The sequence below is a fragment of the Anas platyrhynchos genome, chromosome Z (genome assembly GCF_047663525.1).
Source record: "Anas platyrhynchos isolate ZD024472 breed Pekin duck chromosome Z, IASCAAS_PekinDuck_T2T, whole genome shotgun sequence".
NCBI classification, from domain to species: Eukaryota; Metazoa; Chordata; class Aves; order Anseriformes; family Anatidae; genus Anas; species Anas platyrhynchos.
Window position 1 is genome coordinate 57949868 of NC_092621.1, and position 23806 is coordinate 57973673.

The 23806-nt window shown below is 34.7% G+C and overlaps 1 protein-coding gene across 3 annotated transcripts in view; it reads right to left on the reverse strand.

The window, feature by feature from the left end:
* Positions 1–1572: 1572 nt before the first annotated feature.
* SLCO4C1 (solute carrier organic anion transporter family member 4C1) overlaps positions 1573–23806 on the reverse strand; it is a 32442-nt gene continuing 10208 nt past the window's right edge. For all 3 annotated transcript variants that reach the window (XM_072031382.1, XM_038171213.2, XM_027446813.3), the window contains exons 3-13: positions 21033–21227; positions 18013–18109; positions 17250–17371; positions 16280–16395; positions 15841–15985; positions 13945–14140; positions 8869–9022; positions 6858–7045; positions 4849–4913; positions 3589–3726; positions 1573–2422 (exon numbers count right to left, since the gene is read on the reverse strand). In XM_072031382.1, coding sequence (XP_071887483.1) covers positions 2298–2422; positions 3589–3726; positions 4849–4913; positions 6858–7045; positions 8869–9022; positions 13945–14140; positions 15841–15985; positions 16280–16395; positions 17250–17371; positions 18013–18109; positions 21033–21227 — 1541 coding nt within the window. In that variant the 3' untranslated portion in view covers positions 1573–2297. The remainder of the gene's footprint in view (positions 2423–3588; positions 3727–4848; positions 4914–6857; positions 7046–8868; positions 9023–13944; positions 14141–15840; positions 15986–16279; positions 16396–17249; positions 17372–18012; positions 18110–21032; positions 21228–23806) is intronic.

Sequence of the window (23806 nt, forward strand, 5' to 3'; positions counted from 1 at the left end):
TATTTTCCAGGTGGTTGTCCTGTATTGTATGTACAAGTCTACATACACTTGAGACTGATTTTACCTTCCCTTCATTTAACTTCATGTTTCTGTATATTCATTTCTCCAGCTTGTCATGATACCTCTGGATAGCCCTTCATACTTCTGTAGTATCTGTGATGTTGCTGAGAGTACACTCTAATCGCATTATCTGGGACAGTTTTTTCAATCCACAACACCATCTAAATACCAAGACAGACCTTGTCAGCTCATCTGTGACATTTACCTCTATTTAGTAAAACCTTGAACATGCTATCTACCGCTTTGTCTATTTATTTGGAGAGAGAATTTAATGTTTTTATAATGCAAGGTAAATGAGTAAAATGAGTAAATCTACCCAGCTCTATGCATTTTATCTCCCTTCTATCTATTGTGTTGGTCTTCCTAACTAGCCCATGTTATCTTCAGCAAGTCAAAAGTTAAATTCTAAGTTGCAACAGCCTTTAACCTTAACTGTAACTTTACACCACAGCAATACTTCCTTCCTTATCCACCCAAATAGCCACCCCAATAGGAACTAAGAGCAACTAAGAGCGTTAATAACTTCCTCAGAAGAGGAAGGTCCTGTTGCTCTGCCTGACAAATTTTGTAATACAACCAAACATGATAACCAGTATAAACTAAACTATGATCTCACATCTCAAGTCAGACCAAGAGAAGAAAGTTTGCCAGCTTAGCTACCACACTACACATCTTTACTACTAAGTGATTTTCTATACCTCACATGGAGAAACTCAGCAGGAAAACAAATTCAAAGTTTTAGGCCATATTCCCAAACTTTGAAGATCACTAGATCTTTCAAGGGAAGTAAGCCACCTCACTGTAAGTCCATTCATAAGGCAGCTGTGTTATCAGGAGTTTTTCAACAAGAGAAAGCCTAACTTCAATTGTTTTGAATTGTCTTCCACCACTTTTCTCCTGTCTTAAAAACATGAAGTCTTGTGCTTTAGGGTTGTATAGTCATCTTCTTCTGCTCAAACCTCCTCTCCCCCTCCCCCTTTGAACAGGCCTACCTGAATAACTGCAGGATTCTCTTGAGCTGTCTACTTACATCTGCCTAGTTTAAGCACTACGTGCTTTAGAGACTCAGATGAAATATGACTCATTTGCTACAAAACTTCATTGTAGTACTTGTTTGAAGTTTTGATAGTCAATAAGAAGAATTATGTAAACACAGAAGATGGGTACACATCACTACATAAAACTGGCATTCACTACCAGTGTACAAGATAATTGGTTTACATTAACCAACACAAGTGCAGAGAATATCTTGCTTATTAAAACAACCCAGTCAATACTGAATGATATTTCAGTAGAAGGCAATGCAGTTTAATACCCAGTAAGAGTGGCTAAGTCACATCTGTCATGTGAGACAGAAACAGCTTCAATAATACACAGTACACAACAGGATAATTAAAGCCATGTTTTATTGCTTCTAACGTTGGTATACTTATTTGTTTTCCAGCTTTTTGTTTCTTTGACTCCTAGGCTTCTTAACTCACTCACATAGAAATGACACAGCTTACACAGAAGTTTAAGAAAATAGGTTTTATTGTCAAAATTCATAGAAAAAGTGTTGACATTCCCTAAAGAAAGAAGCTTGACAGCAACTTTCTGTATATATTATTATATATTTCAAATAGAAACTAATGCATTTAAGTTAACAAAACACTGTGCTGTCAAATGCAGCTACCTATAACTATTTACAGTTTTCTACAAATACTAAGAAGTGAATTAATGCCATTAGGATAACATGTAAAAATATTTAAAACATGTCCATACTTGCAAACACCCAAGTTTATCTACAGTCAGAATCCATACTTGAAGTACTAGCCCAGGCAATGTGCACATAAAAGTAATCCCCATTTTAAACATTGACAGTTCCCTTTAACATACCAAGTTCCACATTTTCTCCCACTAGAGTTCCTCCCTGAGGTATTACTGTATAGGCCGGGAAAATGTGACTCAGTCAGTCCCATTCATCTCATTTTGCCATTTTTTGATTGGAATACTCTTTGTTTCACTTCAACATTCAAAATTAAACTAGAAACATATGGATTTTTTTGGATATACAAAATGTAATACTAAATATCACATTCAGCTAATTAAAGAATGTGATACACATTCATAAATAGTTTAAAGTTCAAGAATTAAATATTATCTTTTATATTTTATTTTGTACAAGAACTTTGGTATAAGTGTCTTAACAGTGCTTACTCTTATTGGCTTCTTTTGAAACTCCCTGATTTGCTCACAATTTATGTGTGTATAGCAGTCACCATTTCTGAATCCTTTTGTGACAGGGCTGGACTTGTTTGTGGAGGCTTATACAAAAGTACTGCCATGATCACAAAGATGATTGTGATGATTTTGCAAGCAGCACCTGAATGCAAAGAACAGAAGAGTCCTTCAGTGTTGAGACAAAACCATTTCACCTATTCATAAAGTTTCACACTGCAAGATTTCAATTGCTTTTTTAATTGATACTACAAATTTCAATGTGTTTTAGATGAGCAAAGGGCAGGTATAGTCAGCATTTCAACTGACTTTAGACCTCTCATCTGCCTGTTGGTTCTTGCTTGCAGCAGTTGCTATTGCCATTACTTCAGTTCTGTATTTCTTCACCCCATTCTAGCCTAAAGCGCAAGTCTTCCTTATTTCTTGCTTCACTGTTCTTTGTTGCATCAGTATTCTATTTTCCTCAAACTAGAACTGCCCATGTACAACAGGCCTGGTAAGTATTCTTCCTCAGCTATCTTAAGAAGTTATTCATTTCAATTTCAATAACATTTCAAAAGTTATTCATATTCAACACCAGTGGTGCTGACTGGTGTTTTGACCAACTATGGGTGGGATTACCTTCAATCACTGAAATATGCCTGAGAGATACTGAAACCTGAAGTTGAGACTTTATTTTTTAGTTTAAATATTAGATGCTAGCAGTTCAGTTTACACACTTTAAGTACCACAATTACCAGAAGATAGGAAAACTGCATTTATCACAATTGTACACTTAGCCTGTATTCCCTCATGCATAAACTTGAAAGGAGCAGCTTGTTAGACAAGTTGGGAAAAAAATTCTCTACTGTTCAAAGATATTTTCATATTGTTAATTGAATAAAATTAATATTGTTAATTGAATAAAAAGAAGTTAAATATGACAAGAGTGAGTTCCTCTTACACCTTAATTTGTAAACAGACCAAAATAGTTAAAACTGAAGTGTGTGCACTAAGCCCTTAAATTCAGTAAAGTGTGACAATAAAAAAAAAAAAAGACTTGAAAAGTAAAACAATTTTGTATTATGTTTAAATTTTTGTATAGGCCTTTTTTTTTTTTTTTAAGGACCAATTAGTGGAGTCTTGCTCCTTACCCCAATATTTTGCTTTTTCTGTTTAGGAAAAACAAAAGTTTGTTGTTGCTGATGCTTTTTTCTTTAAAGACCACTACTAAGACAACAAAAGCTGAATGTTGTTTTAAAACAATTCCTTCTAGCAGTCAAGGTCAGCATATTACCCTGTACATGTATTTAATATAAAGAAGTCACTTACTTATGCCCATCAGCAGATATGCCATTCTTTCATTGTCATACACCCAACAGGCTCCTTTAGTTTTACATTCATCAATATCCCACAGAGTACAGCTGTTATCTATTGCAACACCAAACAAAATTGGTCCAGGGATAGTACCTAAGAAAACAGGGCAACATGTTGAAATGTTTGTAATGGTCTTACCCAATCTTAATGCATAGTGTGAAATGTCAAGCTGGTGGGGAAGATAAAGTAGGAGAGCCACATGCTAAAGGTACATGTAAGTAAGCCCCATGACTTCAGTTAAAATGCTTGTATTAGTTACATAGCAAACATCTCTTCAACTGACCTAAGTGAATAAGTAGGATGCACAGAATTTGTTATATATACAGCTCCAAGCAATTTTTTTTCAAAGACTTAGCTTTTCATAATTTTCATTGGAAAAACGTAATTAGAATTAGGGGATAGAACAGGTAATTATTGAAGTAGGATTTTAACTGATGGAAAAGCAAGTCCCTTTGTGTAACACACTAACTTATTCCAAGTGCAGAGGAACAAAACATTGTTATGTTAATGTGTTTGATTATATATTATTTTCCCATTACTCTGATGTAGTCAAGCTTCTAGGAAAAATGTAAGGTAGAATGAATATCATTTAATATTATTCCTGCTTAGAATTCACTATATTTGTGTGATTTTTATCACAACAATGCTTTATAGATCACAAGTGGTTTGCATCCAGTTTTATTATACACTTGAGGTACATCACTGCATGTCTACCTAACCTGCTTAAGGACTAAGCTGTTCTTGAGGAAACATGCAGCTATGTCATCACTACAAATCCTCTCTCTAGGGTCCCTGCATGATCCATTAAGTCTATAGCATAAATATCAGTAGTAATGTTGTTAGGTGCTGCCTTCTTTAACTACAGTCACTGCAGGCAGTTCAAATTCTTAGTAAAATTTCCATCAACCTTTAGAATGTGCTTCCTTTTGGAGAAAGTGACAGAAGTGACAGAAGGTGCCTTTTGCTGAAAGAATGACATTTACTGACATTTTGTTCTTGCATATATATAAATAACAAGAAAGGCAAAAATGAACAAGCATACCTATTTAAAACCAATATGAATTCTGATAGAATTTGCCTTCTAATAAGTGCATTTTCTAAGCCAACAAAAGGCTGCTACCCACCCGTCTGAAAGCTTCTTAATACATCATGTTGAAGTCTAGAAAAATGTCAAAAGGAGATTGAGAAACAGGAGTTTCAACAAGGAAGTCATACCTAGTAGTCGTAGAAATACTGACTGTACTCCAAGAGCAAATGAACGCTGTTTATCTGGCACACATCTGTAAACAAGATGCAATTTAATACAGAAAACAAGTTTTAACTGTTCCATTTCTCAGCTATATTCCTCAGTGAATATCTTTTAGCTTAATATATTCTTTTACCAGGGTTTTTAGAAATCCTGTGTGCAGAACGAATAACTAAAGGACTTCAAGAGATTCTTTGACCAATGAATATTATAAATATAAATATAAAAGCTATTCCTACAAGAGGTTAAAGGAAATGAAATTAAACTAGCTTAACAAAACAATCTAATCAGAAATCTAGCTTACTAACAGCACCCTGATACACTGTTGAACATCTTTTCAATAGAGCAACCAAGGATTTCAGGATTTAAGGCCTGTGCCAGAATGTTAATCCTGAGCTACTGTACCTGAAGAAGCAATACATAATTGAGTCTAGGTTACAGCACAACACCCTTATAACATTTACATAGGCCAGAAGTGATTAATTATAAGGTTGGGTGACTATCTTATAGAAGTCAATATTATTTCTAATATAAAACTAGTAGATTTTACCTCCTACCCATTTCTTTCAGATATTTTTTAGCAGCAAACATTTTATCCTGATAACGTCTTAAAGAAACTACACAAAGATTAACACAACTTGATCTACCTCTTTTATACAACTAAGTTTCTGCAGCATTTTGTTTACTCAGTGTAGGATGTATATTGAAGTACTTTACCTAAAATGAGCAGTTAGCACCTGCCACTGTTAGGATTCCTTTACCATACAGGCAAACACAGGTAAGAGAATGAGCAGTCTTACATAGTGTGGGTGTTTAGTTCTAGCACTTGAATATGTCAGAAACACCTAGATTTACACTTCAGTGCATACAGAATAAGTTTGCTGAAGAGATAGAATATGCTATACTCATTTAACTCACATTTAGCTATTTAATTTTTTTCAAAATTTAAACTGCTTTACAGTCCTCTCATCAGAAACTGTTTCATTGTTTCAGTTTATATAAAGATTCCAAATTACGAGCGTTACTGTTTAGAATTAACAGAATAAAATTGTCAGCTCAATTCTGAAGATCATGTAAAATTTCTGTAGCCAGACTAACAGGATAAATTCTTAAGCTCAGGTTTACACCAACCCTAAACATGAGATTACTACAAAGTACAGTTGCAGAATATCATTCCTCATCCCACCCCAAAACTTGACAAGAAAATAACAGCTTCCCCTCATCCAAGCATCACGTCACGAGTATACATGTCTATTCATCATGAATATTTTCTCTCCACAAATATTGGAGGTATAAGTCACATTTCAACATAAAGTGAAACAGCTCCACTTCCACTAAAAAAGTGTATCTAGCTTTCATGCATATGAATGTTAGAGTGTTAGGGATCTGAAAAGCAGCCAAGCCAGCAGTTAAACACATACATGCTGTCAGGTTTTATATTAGTGACTGTCATCAAATCCCCCTATTACAACATTAATATGATAGGTAGCCTACAGTTCCTGTCAGAGTACAATTTTACACATTGGAACACAATTAGACAGTCAATTTAGAATTAAGTACCTATTGACTGTTTTATTATTTTATTGGTAAAATTTAAAAAACTGGAACTACATACACAGGGTAGTTGAATAATTTCTTCATCCAAGCATGTGGCACATTTACTGTGTTCTTTTCAACAAAGCAGCCAAAAGTGTGGTCTCATGAAAACGGGAGCTTTTTACTTTTGCTAAAAGTTGGAAAAGGTTATTTTTATGGATTCAAACAGTATCTGCTAAGCAAATGTAGCTATAGAGATAGTAAACAATGACATGATTATACCCTGCTTCAAGTACTGCCTGCTTTATCCACAAAATACTACAACAGGAAATCCCCTTGCACATTGGTTTGAATCTGTACTCAAAAATGAAATGATTTAGAAGATTTCACCGATTAGAGTTTTCACCAAAATGCTTTTTTTCCTCTGAGCCCAAAAACTTACCTGAGAATGGCCACAGTTGTTGGAGTAACAGCCATAAATGTAAAAACAACAGCAAAAAAGAAGAAGATCAGAAATAAAGGTAGAACTGTGCATTGTGTTGGACATTTTCCAGGTATAGCTTCATAGAGATTGTCTTCTGAACCATTTTCTATTTTCAGCTTCCCAATACAGGAACAGTTGTAGTAAGCCTATAAATAATTTGTAAAACAAAATTTAGCTTTAAGAACGAAGAGTGGCAGTAACATTGTAGATGTTCAGTATGTCTGCATCCCATGGAAAACAAGAAAAATAAACTTATTTCACAGTATGGGAAACAGTCTGCTTTCTCATGATCAGATAACAGGTAACCCTCATTTTTAAAACCAGTTCAGCAGAACTTGACTGATCCAGCTCACCTGAGCAGCAACTATTTCTGTGTTTGTTTGTTGTTTTTTTTTTTTGATATAAAAACAGTGACTTTTTTTGAGTAACAAGTTTTGAGACAAACACAAAAGGCATAAAACTAAAGGAGATCCTGCAGCTAGAGCCACAGTCATATGTAATACACAACGTTATACAAGACCAGCAAAATAAAACTTGAAAAGCTAGCTTTCATGCTCAAATCTTACTATCTATCAGTGAAGGTAATCAGCAGCAAACATTGTTTATAATTAGGAAAGGGCAAGCTTCGGAGTCTCCAAACCTAGTTTTATTTTTACATATAATTGTGAAAATGACTTTCAAACAAATCTCCTCGCAGATATTATAAACACCATGTACAGTGTCACAGGTTAGTGTCTGTTTTTTCTTTCCCCAGGTGAAAGAAATGTTTCATTTGCAATGTCTCACTTCTAAATAAAGTATTGTCAAAAGCTGCAGTTCCCTTACAACAAACTATCTCTAACATAGTTTTCAAAAAGTTTTTCCAGTACTGGCATTAGCTGTTGTTAACTGTTACCTTATTTATTAAACAAAGCTGCTGATTATTTCTATTCAATTGAAAAATTTTACTCCAAGCAACTTTAACTACAAAAAATTGTTACACTAAAACAGTGTTCACTCTTTAGATTTAAATCTACTTATGCCACTATTTCCTCAAGCCTCATTCTTCAGGCTTGGTAAAAATTATCCAGTTACAGTGGGAGAACAAACTAAAAATTGCAACAGTTCTCATTCTGAGTTTTTAGAAAGTCTCAGATCATCTGTCTCTATAGTCTTGGTTATAAACAAGCTGGTTTTCACAGCAGGCTGTACTTGACAAGAAAAGAGAAGATATCTACTCAAAAACTTAAGTGGTAAAGAACAGAAGTAATGAGTTGCTTTTGTAAGGATGTGAACAAATGGGATAGTTTCAGGTTCTCCATTTAAATCCACTCTATTTGTTTTAAAACAAAGTATAATTCAAAGTGTCTAGTTATTCGCCAGAAAGTAGTCACCCACCATCATCCTTTTCTTGCCTACATTTTAAAGACTTATCTGCCTACAACGCTGCTAAAGAGTTTCTTGTGCTAGTAGAGACAAGCGCAAAAGAGACAAGCACAAAAGACTCAATTCTGGGAAGTCTAGATAATAACCACAACTTTCATGGCTTTGGCTTACCGCATTCATGGCATACCACCAGAGCAAACTGACATTCAGGGATGCAGACACACAGAAACAGATTGCTATGCATACAATAGACGTTATATTATGCTTAAAGATCAGGGTAAGTACTGCTGCTTAATGTCAAGGCAGTTGCTGATTTCTATTTTTCTGACTGCCTATTTTATTCAAAGTAAATTCAGGTTTGATGTGTTTTCTGAATAGAAAGTTTAGTAGCAGCGACACTGCACAAGTAAGAAGCATATCAACATTCATCCTACTGACAAATATTTGCTTCCAATGCACATTAACCTTTCCTGTAGTAATTACCACTTAGTTTCAGAAATACTGTGATTTACCGGCATACTAGGGGAACAACACTTTCCACATTTGATACTTTTTGTACGAAACAAAAACAGACCAGGTCAGCTACCTGCATAAGATAAAGTACCTTTTTCATGTTGGTAAGAAGAGATGATGTACATCCTGCATAACATGGGGAAAAGTACTGGACTTTATCTCTGCCACAAACTGGGTAGTACGTAGAACGCAAGCATTTGCAGTTAGCATTACATGGTGCTGTTAAGTTATGTAGCATGCCTGTTCTGGAAGGTAAATAGGCATTTTAATAAAAAAACAGCAGTTATGTAAATAAGCAATACAGTATTTATAGGATAATGAATCGCAAAATACTTAGTTCAGATTATTTATGCACATAATTGTTCAAAAAAACAATATTCCTAGTAGCTACATACAACTATAGAGGAAATTCCTATTTATTCTGCATGTAGCTGTTTTGTGCTATTATTACTTCCATACGTTATTTCTCCAAAATACATTCACAAAACAGATGAAAACTCCATGTCTCAACCGAGTTCTTCTACTGTCTCTACTATCCCACATACATATTAAAATTGAATAAATTGAGTTGTAAGGTCTTAAAAATGCAGCAAGATTAAACCCAGTATTTGGTGATGTTTATTCTATTAATCATATTTCAAATTTTTTTGTTGTTGTTTTGGATTCAAGTCAAGTTGCAAACCCATTGCATTTCTACAATCTTTAACCCTGTTGTGCAGGCATCTACATCACTCCAGAACCCAGATGACCGTGCACAGTAAATACAGAACCGTTCTTGACTTATGCATTTTGCTTCCAGTACAACCATACTATGTCCTATATTTGAAGCGGTCCTAATATATTGTCAATATATCGTTAATATAAAGTCAACTTGAGATGTGGGAAGACATTATGTCTTAAGGCATAATAGGAGAAAATAAAAACACTTGATTTTCTAATAGTGGTGCACATAATAAGCACAAAAGCATCATGGGCTAGAAGTTCAGTCAGCTGAAAACAGTCAACTGAAAACAGGATTCTGAGAGTCAGTAGCTGAAATATTGTTCTGTAATCTGAATGTTTCAGATTCTTTACCTAAAAGTTAGGATACTTTGAGAGAATTTAACATGGTAATAAAAACTAAGAGCAGAAATATTTTTTCCAGGAATTAAGCTGATTAGTTACACTGCATTCAAACTGCATATGGAGTATTAGGGACATCATGTCTATTTATGTACTCAGTTTTATAACAGCACAGTTGAGCCCTACCAATGTCACATTAGCTCATTCTTCAGATAGGGAAAAATCAAGAGCAAGTTTGCTCTGGTTTAAAGCATCCCAGTACACCATAAGTAAATTCACAAGTAACTTTCTAATCACTGGTTTCTCCATACAGTGCCTTATCAGTCAAGCCTAGAAATACTTGATCAATTGAATGACAACATATGACCTCTGTCCACATGTGCAGAGGTCTCAATTCTCTGACATAAAAAGGGGACTGAAACTTGAAGTACTCTCAGAGAAAAATTAGAATACAGAAGTAGTTTCATGTACCTAGGTTCTTATGAAACGGAAATTCTTGTTCTATCTTTTTTTTTTTTTTTTCCCCTGGAGAAACACAGCACTATAAGGAAGTAAAAGTCTTTAAAAGCTCTACAGGTTGTGTGTTCTGTAATAGAAAACAAAACAAAGTCCCATAGATGTGTGGGAATGAACAAAAATAAGTTTCTGTTCTTTCAACTTTGAGGAAATACTAGATAAACAAGCGTGGCAAAAACACTTCCTTGAAGCACATACTAGATTAAACCATATGTGTTCATTCTGCTTAGTCTAATTTAATAGCACAACTTATCACAGTTAACACTGAGGGCTATTAAAAGCAATACACTTTGTTCATTAACATTGGAGCTCAGAAATAATCCAACATTCATGTGCTTCTGCTACTAAACATAAAAATGCTCCCTCATTACCACCACCAAGCTATTTTTCAATAGAAATTGAATGTTTGCCATAAAGGATTTCTTCAAAGTCTCCACAAAAGTCCATCTACATCAATTGCCAAGCCAACTCTCAAACACTCTCAAAATTTATTCTTTCAGAATCATTTGTTCAGTAACATATGCTATTTAATATAAGCTATTTATATGTAAACTATTGTATAAACTTGGCTATTGTTCCACAAGCTTTTAATATTTTTTTTTATTTATTTTTTTTTTAACTACTACTACATATTTCAGCTGCTTATTCCTTCATGGAAACGAAGTTCAGAACTAGCACTATATTAGTGCTACTCAATCTGATGGAGGTCTTGTCTCGAAAGAGCTAAAATTAAGTGTAACAGTGAATTAGATAAAACTGAATAATTGTTGATAATGGATACTGAGTGGATAGTTATTTCAGGATTGGTTAATGCTAAGTTGTTGTAAAAGGTCTACAACAACACAGCTGGAACTAAATAACTGCTAAGGTTATGCAAAACTTAAACCAAATTAACTGCACTTAACTTAAGATGAAAATCAATTCAGCTGTACCTTTTGCTGGTTGATCATTACATAATTATATTGTATGTCCACTGTTATTGTTCACAATATATATGTATTAGTCACAATATGAATATTTTCATATTCTATTTCCTGGACAGCCTCTTCAATGATCAGCAATATATTGATTATTTTGATTATTTTGCTCAATATTTAACTATAAAAACTTTCCACAAGTTTACATCCTAGTTTTCACAGATCTGAAGTGTCTACAACATCCTTCCTGCTAGCATTTTTTCATACCCTAAGGCAATGCCATGTTTTAAGTGTCAGCGTATTCAAAGGCCTGTGATGTCATTTGTTATAGCAAGTTGTAAGGATATAATCTAAATGAGTAATACCTTAGACTTTCAATGTGTATTTTTTTTCCCCTCCAGTCACTAGTGTGAAGTTTATTTTATTCAGTCTGCCATCTAGATGAAGTATAAAGGAGTGATGAAGTATAGTTTCTTCATCTTTCTAAAGATGAAGTATGAATGTAATAGCACTAAATTTCTACTCTCTCATCAAAGTTTTACCTGACTTTCCTGGGACCAATCCTTTTAAAAGCTTAAAAAGTTTGCAGAAACAAGGGATACACTTTAAGATGCTTTTTAAGATATTTTTGCCATATACATATACAGCAGGTTTTACTCATCAGGAAATAACTTTCATATAAAGGCATGATCAACATATAGCATGCCATAATGGCTTAAGGAACATGCTGGGCAGAGTTTAAGCAGAATGTATCCTCTTAAGAAATACAAAAGCAACTGTTGCAGAATCAGAAGCCTGACATTCAATCACTACTGCCTTCAAGGCCTCTGAATTTCTGACCTGTTAACCTAAAGTTAAAGTTTTCATATCTACCTAAATGAGAAACATTAAAAATACCTGGTCAGTCTTCCACACTCTTTGCTATTATGTGGGAAAAAAAATATGTAATATCCCTGTTATGTTTATGTGACCTAAGAATACTGGTAACTTTCACATCCTATAAAATGTGTACTTAATTGCCCCTGAGTAAGATCTGATTCTTCTGTACTATTCTATTATTATATGCTCATTTAAATTAGTTAATAAAAAGCCTGATAATATCAAGTAAAGAAACCACATAAGCCTAATTGTTGATTAGAAGTTTGCCATTTTTTCCTAGAATTATTACCCACATGCATTTGTTTTAGACACGTCAAAACTAATTCCATTGTCTTTCCCCCATTCTTCTACATCTTTATGGTGCATTTTATAGTATTGCACCTGAAAGATAGAAAGATCCTCTTCCCCCATTCCACTTGGGTGAAAATGCTTTTGGACCTTCTGGAACAGAGCAGTTTCTACCTTTGTAGAAGTTCTATGGTAACCTAACCTTTTTCTAAAATGGGGGATTTGGGTAGACAACATTGAAATATTGAGAAGTTATTCATTCAGTTGCACAGCAACTCATGCTCTGCTATTGGAACAATCTTGGAAATGTTTTGTACATCTTCTGGCTCTTTGGCATATCCTCAAGCAGCTGGAGTTGCTTCTGTGTTATGAATTCAGGGAGTAACTGACCACTTGTCAGTTTTGACACAGCTAGCCCTCTTCTTCCTGTGTTTAAGTATTGCTCATTTTACAGAAGTGTTAAGACTATAAGAGAATTTAAACCTTACAATTTTACAGTCAATTCCTTAATAGGGCATGATAATACATTTTATATAACATACTGCCTATGCTGGTGATAGCATCATGTGCATTTGATGCTAAAGGATTATTAGAATTGCATTCTCTTAAAACATACTTACTTTCGAGGAAAATTATTTTTAATCTTGCTTCATTTTTTACTCACTTTTTCTACTGCCACACTTGTTTCCAGATTAAGCTTTATTCACAGGAACAGGAAGAACATTCATCCTAGAGTTCTACTATTATAATTTGTATAAAGATCTAGAAACAAGTAATTAACTGTATTCTCATTACTGATGAGAAATGTATTCTCCAGGGGATATAGAAGTATATATTTTTTAAAGAGTCCTCCTTATACATGCTAATCAAATATTTTGAGTCATTTCTCTTAACCATGTTATTCTACCCATTTCATTATTCTGCTTCAGTCACTAAGCTATATTGCCTTTGCATAACATGTCTGCCTCTCACTTCAGATATTAGATATTACAATAACTTTGTTTTCCTAGGGAAGAACTTGCAAACTGAATATTATTTAAGTTGTAGTGCCCCTCACTTCTCCCTCATGAAGCTGCTGCAGACAGACTCATTTCAGAAAAGAGCTGCCTAGATTGTAAAAGTTGAGTAATAAAACAATACACAAAAGACTTGTTACTGTTTTAAAGAAACAGAAAATTAGTTCTAATTTATACCATTTCTACTACAAGTAGACTCACTACAGAAGCAGGTACCCATCCCTTCACCCTTCCTGTTCCACAAGGACCAGGAATGCTTAGAACATTTTAAGTGTAATGTATCCTTACATTCTCTTAGTCATCTGTTTCATGCCAAGTCCAAGAACAAGGTTTTAGAGTTTTTGTTGTTTGTTTGTTTTTTAATAAAACTTCCATTTTCCTACATCAAGGCAAAGTGATATGACATTTTAAAGGTTTTGTATTCTGTGACATAACTTACTTATTTTAAGCATTAACACTAACCCCAAGAGTGCATTAAAATATATTTACCCATCATATGTTTCAGAGACACCTGCGAAAGGTTCATTCCCACACTTAGCAAATAAAAACACTGTGTTTAACAGTAGAGCCACTGAACAAGTGCCTATCATGAACTTGATTATGTTTTTGCAATCCATTTTGCATTTGGATACCAAGATGCCACTTATGACTTGGCCTAGTGCTGCTGCTGGAACTAATACAAGCCCTAGAGAAAAACAAGACACCAGCAATTACACAAGAATGCAAGACATAATTAGTGAAGTATTTCAGAAAGCAGTTTCAAGTAAAAAAAAAATCACAATACTTACCTGCCTCTTAAGATGCATCCCATATGATGTCATTTTCAAACCATCCTACCAGAATCTCTCAGCATGAGTAATTTAATAGTTTCACTAAAAGTCATTTCTTCTACCCTTACATTACTTTTAGTCTTTCTAGAAGTTCAGCTTGACAGTGTAATTTATAGATGTACAAAATCAGAGTTCAACACAGCAAACCTAGATTACTTGACTGTAATGCATTCTGTGCAGAAATCTCTGAACACCAGTAGGCTGCTTTATGAAAATAGAAAATTCATGGCTTCTTAGTATTTTTCACATCCGTCTTTTGTTACACATTTGTGCTATAAACTTTTTATAATAAGAATTATGTTCTGTTATTACAACAGACAGCACAAGACAATGAAGTCTTAAGTTTCTACAGAAACTTGATTTAAGTTCAAGACCTAGGTGGCCCAGTTTTGCTATATTAATCGATATGTACAAAAAACAATTCAACAATGTAATTTGCACTGAGCTGAGATCACTAGTTTTACAGACACTTCTGTTACAGTTGGAGAACTGATGCATAGTCAAAAGAGTTTAAGTAGTTAATAGTCATTTAACTAACTAGTCTGTATGTTATCAACATTAGTTCAGGTGCAGCTGGCTTTCAACATTAGCATAGGCATTTCTTTAAAACTGTACATTGGATTAATACTATCAGTATTTAATTAAAATAAATTAAATCAAGGTCTAAAGGAAAAACTGAACATTGTTTCTCACATAACTGCTAATGATGTTTAACAATTGAGCATGCATTCCAATTTCTTCTTTATGTAAAACTTGCAGATACTTTGTTCTGAATCAATGACCAAGTAGCAATAGTACTAATTATCTAGTACTATCCAGAGGAGTAAGTCACTCAAAGTCTCTCCTAAACACATTGTTGTTGGACAAAGAGCAGTTCAACTACCATATGTTTAAATTGCAGCACTCTACAGCTGAAGTAATGTAGCAAGATGTTCCAGAACTAAGAAGTCTGACACATTGCAAGTATTCATTTGCCTTTCTGCCTTGATCTTGTTGCTGTCCTTTAGAAATAACTGTATCATTTACTCGTATGATCCTACCTAGTACCTCTTTCATATTATTGCATTTATTTCTGCAATGATCAGCTTTTCATAGCCTTCCATTTTCTACCTATTTCTTTTGCCTGTCAGATAATAATAAGTGACAGTGACTAAGGTTTCGTGTTCCTTCAGCTGATATTAAATAAGGAAAATTAAATGCTATTCACCAAAAACAGAGGAATAAATTGTAAGTTAGTTTCAGCTGCACAGAAATTTCCACCTTGAATGTTAGTACTAGGATTACTGAACCTACAGACAACTCAGATCTGCACACTCAATGAATTAAGTACCAAGGTTTCCCTCAGAGAGGCATAAATAGCTTAAAATGACTTTCTGCTGTGGAAAACAGAATTTCTGTTGTTTTCATATAAATATCCTCACAAAAGCCTCAGACAAATACAAGACAGCCTATATCATCTCTGAGCTATAACATTAATAGTTTTTAAATATTATGATAAAGCAGTTAAGGAAAACAAAAACAAAAAAAAAAGCAAACAAAACGCACAACACATTACCTCCAAGAGTTGCTGAAAAACTTGATGTCTTTCCAAACTGATTTTCTATGAACTTTGGTAGAAACGTGGCAAAGCCAGTGGCAACTAATGCTTCTGAAGAACTAGCTATTATTAGGCTCATAAGTACTGGATTCTTCAACAGAATCTATGGAGGAAGTATGGAGAAAGATTAGCAAAACACTCAGGAAATTTCATTGTTGTACCCCGTAAACTAAATGCCACTTTAAAGCAGATACTTTCATGAACTTCACTGATATACTTTTCAAGCTTTAACAATCTCATGCATCAACAAAATAAAGTAATATGTTGTTCTCAGCAGCACTGGAGACTTCGCTGTTGCATGAAGAAGCAGTTGCCTTTATAAAGACTTACATAAAGTCTGAAAAAGAGTCTCATTCTCCAAACACTATCAGTTTTAGTAAATTCCAGATTTTCTTACCAAAAGAGCAACAGGAAAGTCTTTAAAACTCTTTCCAATATTCTTGGTTTCAACAAGTGCTTCACTTCCATCGTTGTGGGTTTCAGAGATTTTTTCAGCCTGTATTTTTGCTGTTCCTACAAAAGTGCATATTTATTGACAAAGAAATTTTAAATAACAATGTTCATAGGCTTAAAAACAGAAAAAAAACATTACAATATTACAAAATTTCCATGGGAAAGACAGCTCAGACACCTCAAGACTTCTGGAATATTGTATTGGTACTGATCTATAGAAAGATCAATGCATTATTGCTGTGGGGAAAAAAAAGAATGGCTGTAGGAATCATACTTCCATTTGAGAGCCTTGGCTGTATTAAGAGATTATCAGGGTATCCTAAGAGTTTCAAACTACCCTGAAGGCCATTCAATATTTTATCCTCACATTCCCCCTAGTTCCCTGTTTCACTGTTCCTTGTCCTCCATCATTTCTTCTTCCACATAATGAGTAGTAAGTTGCTTTAGATGGATGCTTTTCCAAGGGACTCTGCCTGAGCAGGAAATGTACTGAAAGTATTATTTTTAAACAGACTGCTCTGGGATATTTTGATTCGTGTTTTATTAATATTCTACCCATAGCCATAACACAATAGCCAAGACTACAATGCAAGAGTTAAGTCTATAGGTGTTACCTGTGATTCTCGGTGCTAACTCCACAGCTTTAAACACAGTCCTAGAAGCCTAGCTGCAAGCATCTTTCAAACTTTAACCATCAGTTTCCACACTCTACCTGTTTCCAGTCCTACTGTACATATTCCCCCTGCCCCATCAGTACTTTCCAGAGCCTCCCTCTGGCCAATTCCTCTCATTTTAAAAAGCCACATATTGGAAACTATATATAAAATCAGGTTTTAGCCAAAATACATAAAGAACAGAATTAAAGAGGAGTAAGAACAAAACTCAAAATCACACCAAATAAGCACATTATTTACCTGGCAAGTATTTCGGAAAGCATGAAAATGGTATTATCAGAAACCAAATTGCAAAAAAGCATGCAAGGAATGCTATCCACCATGCCCCAAGCCAGCGTGGGTCATCTTGGTCTATCTGTGTACTGGAAAAATAATTTGCAAAGAGCAGGCTTACAATTTATGAACTCAAGCCAGTAATTTCAAATGTCAGCGAGCTGGAATTATTTTTCTAATAGACATGACAAAAGTCGTTGAATACTGTAATTTTCTTTTCTTCTAAATGTATTCAATTTCTTATTTGTTGAAAGAGTAGTAAGCATATTAATCAGCTCTGTTATAACACTGCATTCTACCAAATACAGCTTTACAATTCATTGTTCAAACTCATTCTGATTTGAAGACCACTATTTGGTCTTGTTTTTAAGATCCTGTAGCATATTAAAGCATTGGCAAAGGCTTTTAAGAGAGAATCTTGACAATCACTGAGTTGTATGACGGCCAATACAGAAAATACAGGATACGAAAATATAAGTAATGCTTATTACTCATATAGTCCAGACAGTTTTACAATGCAAAGTGTTACTTCCTGAATAGGAGACTATTTGTCAACTGATACATTTTCTAGAAAACTATCCCCCAGTATAGGAATAGCAGCACTCTCTCTTACATCAAGTTCATGAAAATGCAGCATCTTCCAAAGAAAATCATTTCTCCTCATGTGAAGAAAATTCTTAAAATCTTCAACTAATTAGCAAATGAAAATAAAGAACAAAAGAATTCTCACCTTTCTGGGATCTGGATATCAATGTAAACATTAAGTAGTTGTCCTCCTAAGACATAGCCAATAGCAGGCCCCAGCAGTGACATGGCATAGCCAATTCCTAGGGGGGGAAAAAAAAAAAAAAAAAACTTTACCATACATATTTAAAGCCTTCTTTTAAAGAAATCCCTAGGTCTTATTGATCTTATTAATGAGAAGAGAGAAGATCTTATTGATCTTATTAATGTTTATAAATTCCTTAAGTGTGGGAGGTAGAGATCTTGCCAACCTCTTCTCAGTGGTTTGTGGAGACAGGACAAGGGGTAATGGCCACAAGACAGAGCACAGGAAGTTCTGCACCAACATGTGAAAGAACTTTCTCCACAGTGAGGGTGACAAAGCTGAACAGGCTGCCCAGGGAAGTTGTGGAATCTCCTTCTCTGGAAATATTCAAGACCCATCTGGACACCTACCTGGAAAACCTGCTCTAGGGCTCCTGCTTTGGCAGGGGGTTTGGACCCAATGTTATCTTGAGGTCCCTTCCAACCCCTACAATTCTGTGATCCTATGAATTCTGTGAAATCAACTTCAGACCAAATGCTTTCTAGAAATCAGCTTGTTCTTTCAGTGTCATTACTTAGGGTATAGTGTGCAGAAGACCATTTGTACCTGTACATCAACATGAAAATTAGCAGCTCTCATTAAAAGTTGCAACTCTGAGATGCAGCATAGACACTTCACTGACATATTTGCATATTATTAGATTGCCTTTTGTAGATTAAACCATAGGCACAAAATATGCATTGTGAAAAAACTTTCTGAACTAAAACTATTACAACCATCAGTTGTCAGTAGTACATGCATGCAATCTTTGGGTCTACATATTTAGATGTAGTTTGAGTGTTAAGAGTTATTGTTTTTTTTTGTTTTGTGTTAGTTGTTTTTTTTTGTTTTGTTTTGTTTTTTTTTTTTAGATCTGCCAAGATGAGAACAAGACTGTTGACAGAAGTAATATCTGCCACTTGAGTTTGTGGAGGACTCAATCATGTGCACTTCAATTTACTGATGTGAGCCTAAAAATATAAAATCAGAGCTCTTAACTGCTTCTAGAGAAGAAAAAAGTTGCAGCTGTAAGTACTTGCTACTGAAGAACACTCTTAGGCCTATACATTTTTCTGTTTTAGTACATTATTTTCTTTATGTCACAATAGTCTCTTTGGCTCAGAGATCTGTAGCATGTTAGTACAGATGGCAGAAGGACTGTCTACAGATAGATGCTTGCAAGTAGCAGTCAGCTAGAGCTATCTAAATAAATGGTAAGATACGCATCTTTATTGCCTATATTTTATGCATTTCCCAAGGTTGAAGAATCTAGATTTTCCATTTTTTTTCCATAGTGCCAGTTTTAGGAATATTTAGCACTATTGCAGTCTATTTAGACAGCAGAAAGTAATAGCAGGTAAGGGTAGAAGGGCACACTTGCACACAAGTTAGAATAACTATGGAGTTGATGTATCCTATTTTCTGTATTTTCAAAATAATGACATACTCACAGGACCACTCTGAATTTAAGTTCACATTCATCCTGCAGAATATCAGACTTTGATTAAAAGGCATTTGTTTCCTCTTACAGACCATTCAGTTTAAATTATCATTTGAAACCACATAACTATTCACCAGCTCTGCATGTAATTGTCTCAGTTAAACAAGCAGAGAACAGTCTTCATGAAGACAACCATTTTCATAAGACAATGAAAATGACTAAAACTTTGCAATTCATGAACTGTTAAAGATGCTATCAGCTACTTACAGATACTAACAGAAACTTTTAGGATTTTTTGTTTTGGCTTTTTGTGATGCAAGAAGGTTTGTGTAAGACAGCAACACAATATGTTTTAAATCCTCGGTACATTGCATTAGTGTTAAAAAAGAATTACAGTCAAAGTGTAGCTTTCTGTCCACTCCTCATCTATTTTTGATGTATCATCCAGAGTACACAGTCCTAAATTAGTACAGAGTCCTAAATTCAGCATTTGTCCAAAGATTGTACAAGAATCAATTTATTGTACTACCAATTATGTTTTATTTCTCTATACTTAGCAAAGTCTTGAGTTTTCAGGTCATTTCTTGATCCCCTAATCATGTAGACAGTCTTATTTTCTGTTTGATTTATTTCAAATATTTCAAGCTGAAAATTTCAATTTTGCCTCCTTAGATATCGATTTAGAGACTGGAAAACAACCCAGGCATCTAAGATGTTTTAAATTCCTTCTGGGAGTTTTCAGTACAGCTGATATACTTCTACCAGTTTATAAGTGAAATGGTGGAAGTACTGACCATCTTCATATCCACTGAAGACACAAAAATTCAACCAATTAGGCAGGCAAAATGCATGTAACACAGAATGCTGATTGGAAGCATTAAAAACTATAAGTAATTAGTATTCCTTCATTTTCTAACAGCCCCACAGTAAGACATAAATCCATTTTCCATGTTTCTAGGCAATCCTTTAACTTTCCCTTCTACTTTCGGGTAGAGAAGCATACTTCCATTATTTCCTCCTTAAATGCCAATTTTTTTGTGACTAGAGGACTGCATTGATCTCATGATGTACAGAAGTGTCCCTACAGACAGAGATGCCCATTGTTAGAAGACAACCAAATGAAGCATAAAAGGAAGGTATGGCTATTGGGCTGATAAACAGTAGCTTTCATTACCTACAAGAACAGAATGCAAGTTTTACTCAAAATTCTTGTTGTTTGTAGCCAGGCTGTATTAACCACTTTGATTAATCACTTTCAGTTGCTGATAAGAAACAACAGGAAAGGTGCACAAAGTGACCTTATGGTAACTATTGGTATCTAAAGTAACTATTGAAGAAATTTCACACTTACTGAATACCATCAGTTACATATTACAGAACTATTTTATGCATATAAGCAAAAATTGAAAAAAGATTTGAGGAGTATGTAGAAGAATTTGTAAGATAGTGTAGTCTACGATCTACACAGACTATGTGTTATAAACAGCTTTTTAAAACTTACCTATATAAAGAGAAGACTTGTGCTTTGGGACACTATCATCAATAAAAGCTGTCCCCAAAGTATACAGTGGCGTTCCTCCAACTCCCAGCAGCAGCTGTCCCAGTATAAAGACATAAAGATAGTTCGAAAGTGAAGACTTTGTGTTGGCACTGCAGGTGAAGTTTGTAGAGCTTGTTCCTGAAATTTGGCATGTATCTGAATGACAGAAACACGAAACCTTTAAAATTGTTACCCAACTGAAGATAGATATGTATGTGTTCTACATGTACATATCTACTAAATATCAACTAAAATATTCTGCATTAATAATGCTAGGCTCCCATTTTAGTTTTCACCCCTGCTAAAGAGTCCTATATGACACCACCCAAGACTTCTATGACGTAGTGCCCTCTGAAAGAAATACAATTATGGCTTGGTTTTTGTTTCTATTCCTTGAAGAAAATATGGATGAAATGGCCTTGTTAAAATAGTTCAGCTTTTTCAAAGTATTATTGACCTTATGTATGCAAAAAATACCATATGGTTATTCAAGAGTTACTTCAGGAATATTCTTTGGAAACAGACTTTTTTTTGTTCTTGTACTTCATAAACGTTCTACAGAGCACTAACAGCAACCTCCGTTTTGAAGTGACAGAGGAAATAGTGGCCTGAAAAACAGGAGGAAATTTGGACTGTTGGATAGAAAAAACAGCAGTGAGAGTCATAAGTGAAAATCTTCCCTTCTCATACCCTGTTTTTGAAAAAGGACTCCCCTGGAAAAAGCACACCCCACACAAACCACCATGCCTCTGTCTCTATATGCACGAATACAGACAAAAGAGTGAATCAAAGGCAGAACAGCCTAAGGTTGCATCCACTCCTGTAGTGTTTGGCTTTATGAGGAGAGAATCAAAAAAGGAAGAAATTAAGTCAGGGGGTATGTTTTCTCTTTCCCCCCTCCTTGCTATCACTGCACTTTTAGTAGCACATTTCTTTCCAAGCTGCTCTGAAGAACAGTGTACAACCCTTAGGAAGAAAGATAATATACCTGTCTGTTCAGTGAAACTGAAACAAGCCATCCTGAGGAACAAAAACTATCTCCAGATCAGGTAATTAGACCAATCAATGCTTTGGGTTCACAAAACAAAGATCAAGAAAAAGCTTGCCATGCAGTTTGCTTAACTAGAAGGCTATATGGGTGTTGTCATAAATGCATCCCTGGGGTTTATCATAACTTTCTCCAGAAAGAACAGCATCATAGTTTGATAAAACAAGAGGAAATGGCCTTAAATTGCACCACAGGAGGTTTAGGGTGGTATTAGCAAAAAAATTTATTCACTAAAAGGGTTGTGAAGCATTGGAGCCACATGAAATAAGTAGATTACACTCACTAATGGCAATCCAACTCTGACATTGGTTCAAGAATCACTATCTGCACACCCTGTGGATTTCTTCACATAAATCTAAAAGCCTGTGCCACTGTGCTGTTAATTGAATATTGCCTCTCTTCAGCTCTTCTGTTTACATGCCATAGGATAACTTATCTTGTCACAATAACTATCACACTAGTTTGTTTTCAGAACCACACTATCCAGACTTTAACTACAAAATTAACAGAACCATCAATATATACTTTAATACAGTTATAATCCTTTATTTCCATCACTTAAAAAATAACAATAAATAAGTCTGATAATTCAGCAAGTATATATATGCATTTGCTGATAGGGATCATGGACTCTATATTCCATTGCAAGAAACATTTTAGAAGCAAAGAGGATTTACCACAGAAGTTATGAGACTTTGAACTAGTGTAAGTCAAAATGACCAAATGACAAATTACTGTCCCTGCTTCAGACATTTGTGTCATCCGTCATCCAACCTTGTCGTTTCTTTACTAATACAAAGTTTCAAACAGTTAAACAGATTGGCACAGGTTAAACCTAACCTTGATTAGTTCCACAAGCCTGTTTGCTGCAGTCATAAGAACTATAAACAAAAAAGGCACTGACTTTTACGTAATCATAGAAGTCTAACCTGAGATAAGCCAGGCTGTGGGAAAAGTCTAGATGGGTGGCTGACCACTTATTTACTTTTTTTCCTATAAACCTGTTCTCACTTCTAAAAGTCACTGGATTTAACTGGTATTTTGAAGGGCAGAGCTGCTTTAATGGCAATGCAAATACAGTTAGTCATTATAAACGTATTTCCATTCTTTCCTCTGACATAACTACCTGAATCCAAGCTATGTAAAGGCCAAAGTATTCCCAAAGACCTAATTCAACATAATAGCCAAGGAAGCAGAACCAATTGTGAGATGCTTTAGCAATTACGTTAATTAGAAACAAGACAGGTCAAGACTAGCTTTACTCACACCTTAAAAAGCAGCTAGTAGGTGTGTTCATTTTCATTTGGTTTTGTATGTGTTCTTACTTTTTAATATTTAAAAAAAAAAAAAAAAAAAAACAAGATGTGAAGAATAAGAAAAAAATAGCTTAGTTTCTGTTCCTTCTTAAAAGTTTGTTTCTCCTGTAGGTTTTGAAAGGGAAGGTCTTTTTGAAAGCATCAATAAATATTCTAAATAAAGACTATATTCTTAGCTTCTACAGACAGATGTTCTGTAATATTATAAGTGCTATAGAGAAACATACCAAGTAAAGAACAGCAGTGCTACCCATTATCTGACAAATCTCAGTCTTAGAGCAAAGGTAACAGAAACAGGTATGCCAACAGTGCAAGAGAAAACAGTCAAATTAGAAGCTGGCATCACAATGTCATCACCCCTCCTCATTTTA